General features: G+C 18.2%; 1 protein-coding gene across 1 annotated transcript; it reads right to left on the bottom strand.

Moving 5' to 3' along the window:
- Nucleotides 1-270: 270 nt before the first annotated feature.
- On the bottom strand, nucleotides 271-1054 carry PRELSG_0031100 (fam-h protein; the record flags this gene model as incomplete). Its single annotated transcript, XM_028676234.1, has 2 exons — nucleotides 271-741; nucleotides 869-1054. 2 exons carry the CDS (start codon nucleotides 1052-1054, stop codon nucleotides 271-273), a joined length of 657 nt encoding a protein of 218 aa, XP_028531213.1.
- Nucleotides 1055-2121: the final 1067 nt, after the last annotated feature.

Below are 2121 nucleotides of genomic sequence, written 5' to 3' on the forward strand. Positions count from 1 at the left end.
TCCAATTCTTTAGCAAAGTCATTAAACGTCTAATTATAATAAATGACTAACTCACCGTTTAGTGTATGAAGAACCAGCTATTATTTTGTAAAAGGTTAATAATGTCATTTATTAATCAACATTATTTATTAAACTGTTTATTAAATACCTTTCATATGCCATTGAATACACGGTTAATATATCAGAGATATGGTAACATTTAAGATACTTTTAATCTTATATTATATATTTCTTTGTTTAATGTTCAATAGTGTTAATTAGAAATGTTATTTAAGATTTATTATTACGTTTTTTTTGGATTTGTTCATACAGTATAAGGGTCGAAAATATTAAAATAGATATTTTAGATAATGTATAAAACAATAAAATCGTGTGCAAAGTAGGATTAATATAATCAATTACAATTGTTATAAGTGAAGAAAATGATAAGAGAAAAATAATAGATAAGGTAGTTAGTTTAAAATAATTTCTACACTTTCCTAAAATACTTTCTTTTAATTTTAATTTTTTATTTTTCTTTTCCTCTTGTTCATTTTCTTGTTTTGTATCTATATCCTCTTCTATTCCAATTTTTTTATTATCTAAGTCTAAATTTACCTCTATTATATCTTGTTCTTCATGTAATTTCAATCCCTCGTTTCTTTGTTTTGTTATACCCTTATTTTCTGCTAATGATCTTTTTTCTCCTAAATTTAGCACATTTAAGTCATTTTCGCAGTGCCATGACCTACAAGAATTCCACTAAAATAACAAAAAAAAACATCCAGAATTATAAAAAACATTTCTTTTATGCTAATAAAATTTTAATTTAAAAAAATAATAGTAACAAAAAAAACATAAATATTTGTAAGTATCATTATTATCCTACATTATTAGAACATTGTAATATCCAAATTAAAAAGGTAAACATAAAAAAATTTAATATATTTTTTCTCTCTTTTTTATTGTATATTTTTAAAGTCGACATATCTTTAATAATATAATCTTTAGCTATACGGGAATAGTATCTAGAATTTATACAAACATTCCAGATAATATTACTTTTCCTTCTCATTTTTTTTTTATTAATATAAATTTATTTATTGTTAGGTATAATTAATATTAATAACTTTAGATAAAAAATAAATTATAAAAATTTAAAAATTATATGTAAGAATAATAAATGCTAATGTACTTATGAAAAAAAATTACATTAAAACTCTTTATTTAATTTTTCATTTAAAATATTTATAAAAATGTTATGTATTAATATTAGTAAAATAGAATCAATGAATGAATTGTAGAAAACCTATACATTAAATATATATGATTAAAAATTGAGTATTTTTTTTAATAATTTCCTTTAAAATAAAAATTTCAAGTATTGTTAATTTCTTATTTTATTTAAAAAAGAAAGCTCAAAGTTCAAATAGTAAAATAAGAATAATATTTATACAGTATGCAATGTTAATTAAATTGTATTCTTGTTGTACTTAAGGTAATATATATGCGCGTTATTAATTCTAATAATAACCGAAAAAATAAACAGAAAATATAAAAATAATTACTTTATAATTTAAATCGTAAATGTAATGGTAATAATTCTATAGATTTTTAAGATATATATGTTAAATAAATTTTAGAGATCATATAACTAATGATTATTCTCATATTATAATAAATATTCTTAATTATAGTTTTATTTTTTATTATAATTTATCATTATAATGATGTGCAATACAATAATGTTTATATATATGAAGAAACAAAATTGAAATTAAAAATTTCTGCATGTACCAATTTTTTTATAAAAAAAATTATTTAATGATAATAAAAATACCTAGGAAAAAAAAAAGAAAAAAAATGAAAAAAATATATAAATATAAGAAGAATGTATGCATTTTTAGTAATTGTAAAATAGTAGTAATTATATTTTAATAATAAGATTTATAAAGAAGATATATAGTATGAAATCTACATTAGAGGCGCAATAAATAATAATTCAAATATTGTTTTAATGACAATATAATTATTTTATGATATATTAAGTTTTTAACTATGGTGAAGAACTATAAATAAATATAAAATTTAGCACACGCATATATATATTTTTTTCAAAAAAAAATTTATAATGCTTCAATC

Source organism: Plasmodium relictum (genome assembly GCF_900005765.1).
Source record: "Plasmodium relictum strain SGS1 genome assembly, contig: PRELSG_00_v1_450, whole genome shotgun sequence".
NCBI lineage: Eukaryota > Apicomplexa > Aconoidasida > Haemosporida > Plasmodiidae > Plasmodium > Plasmodium relictum.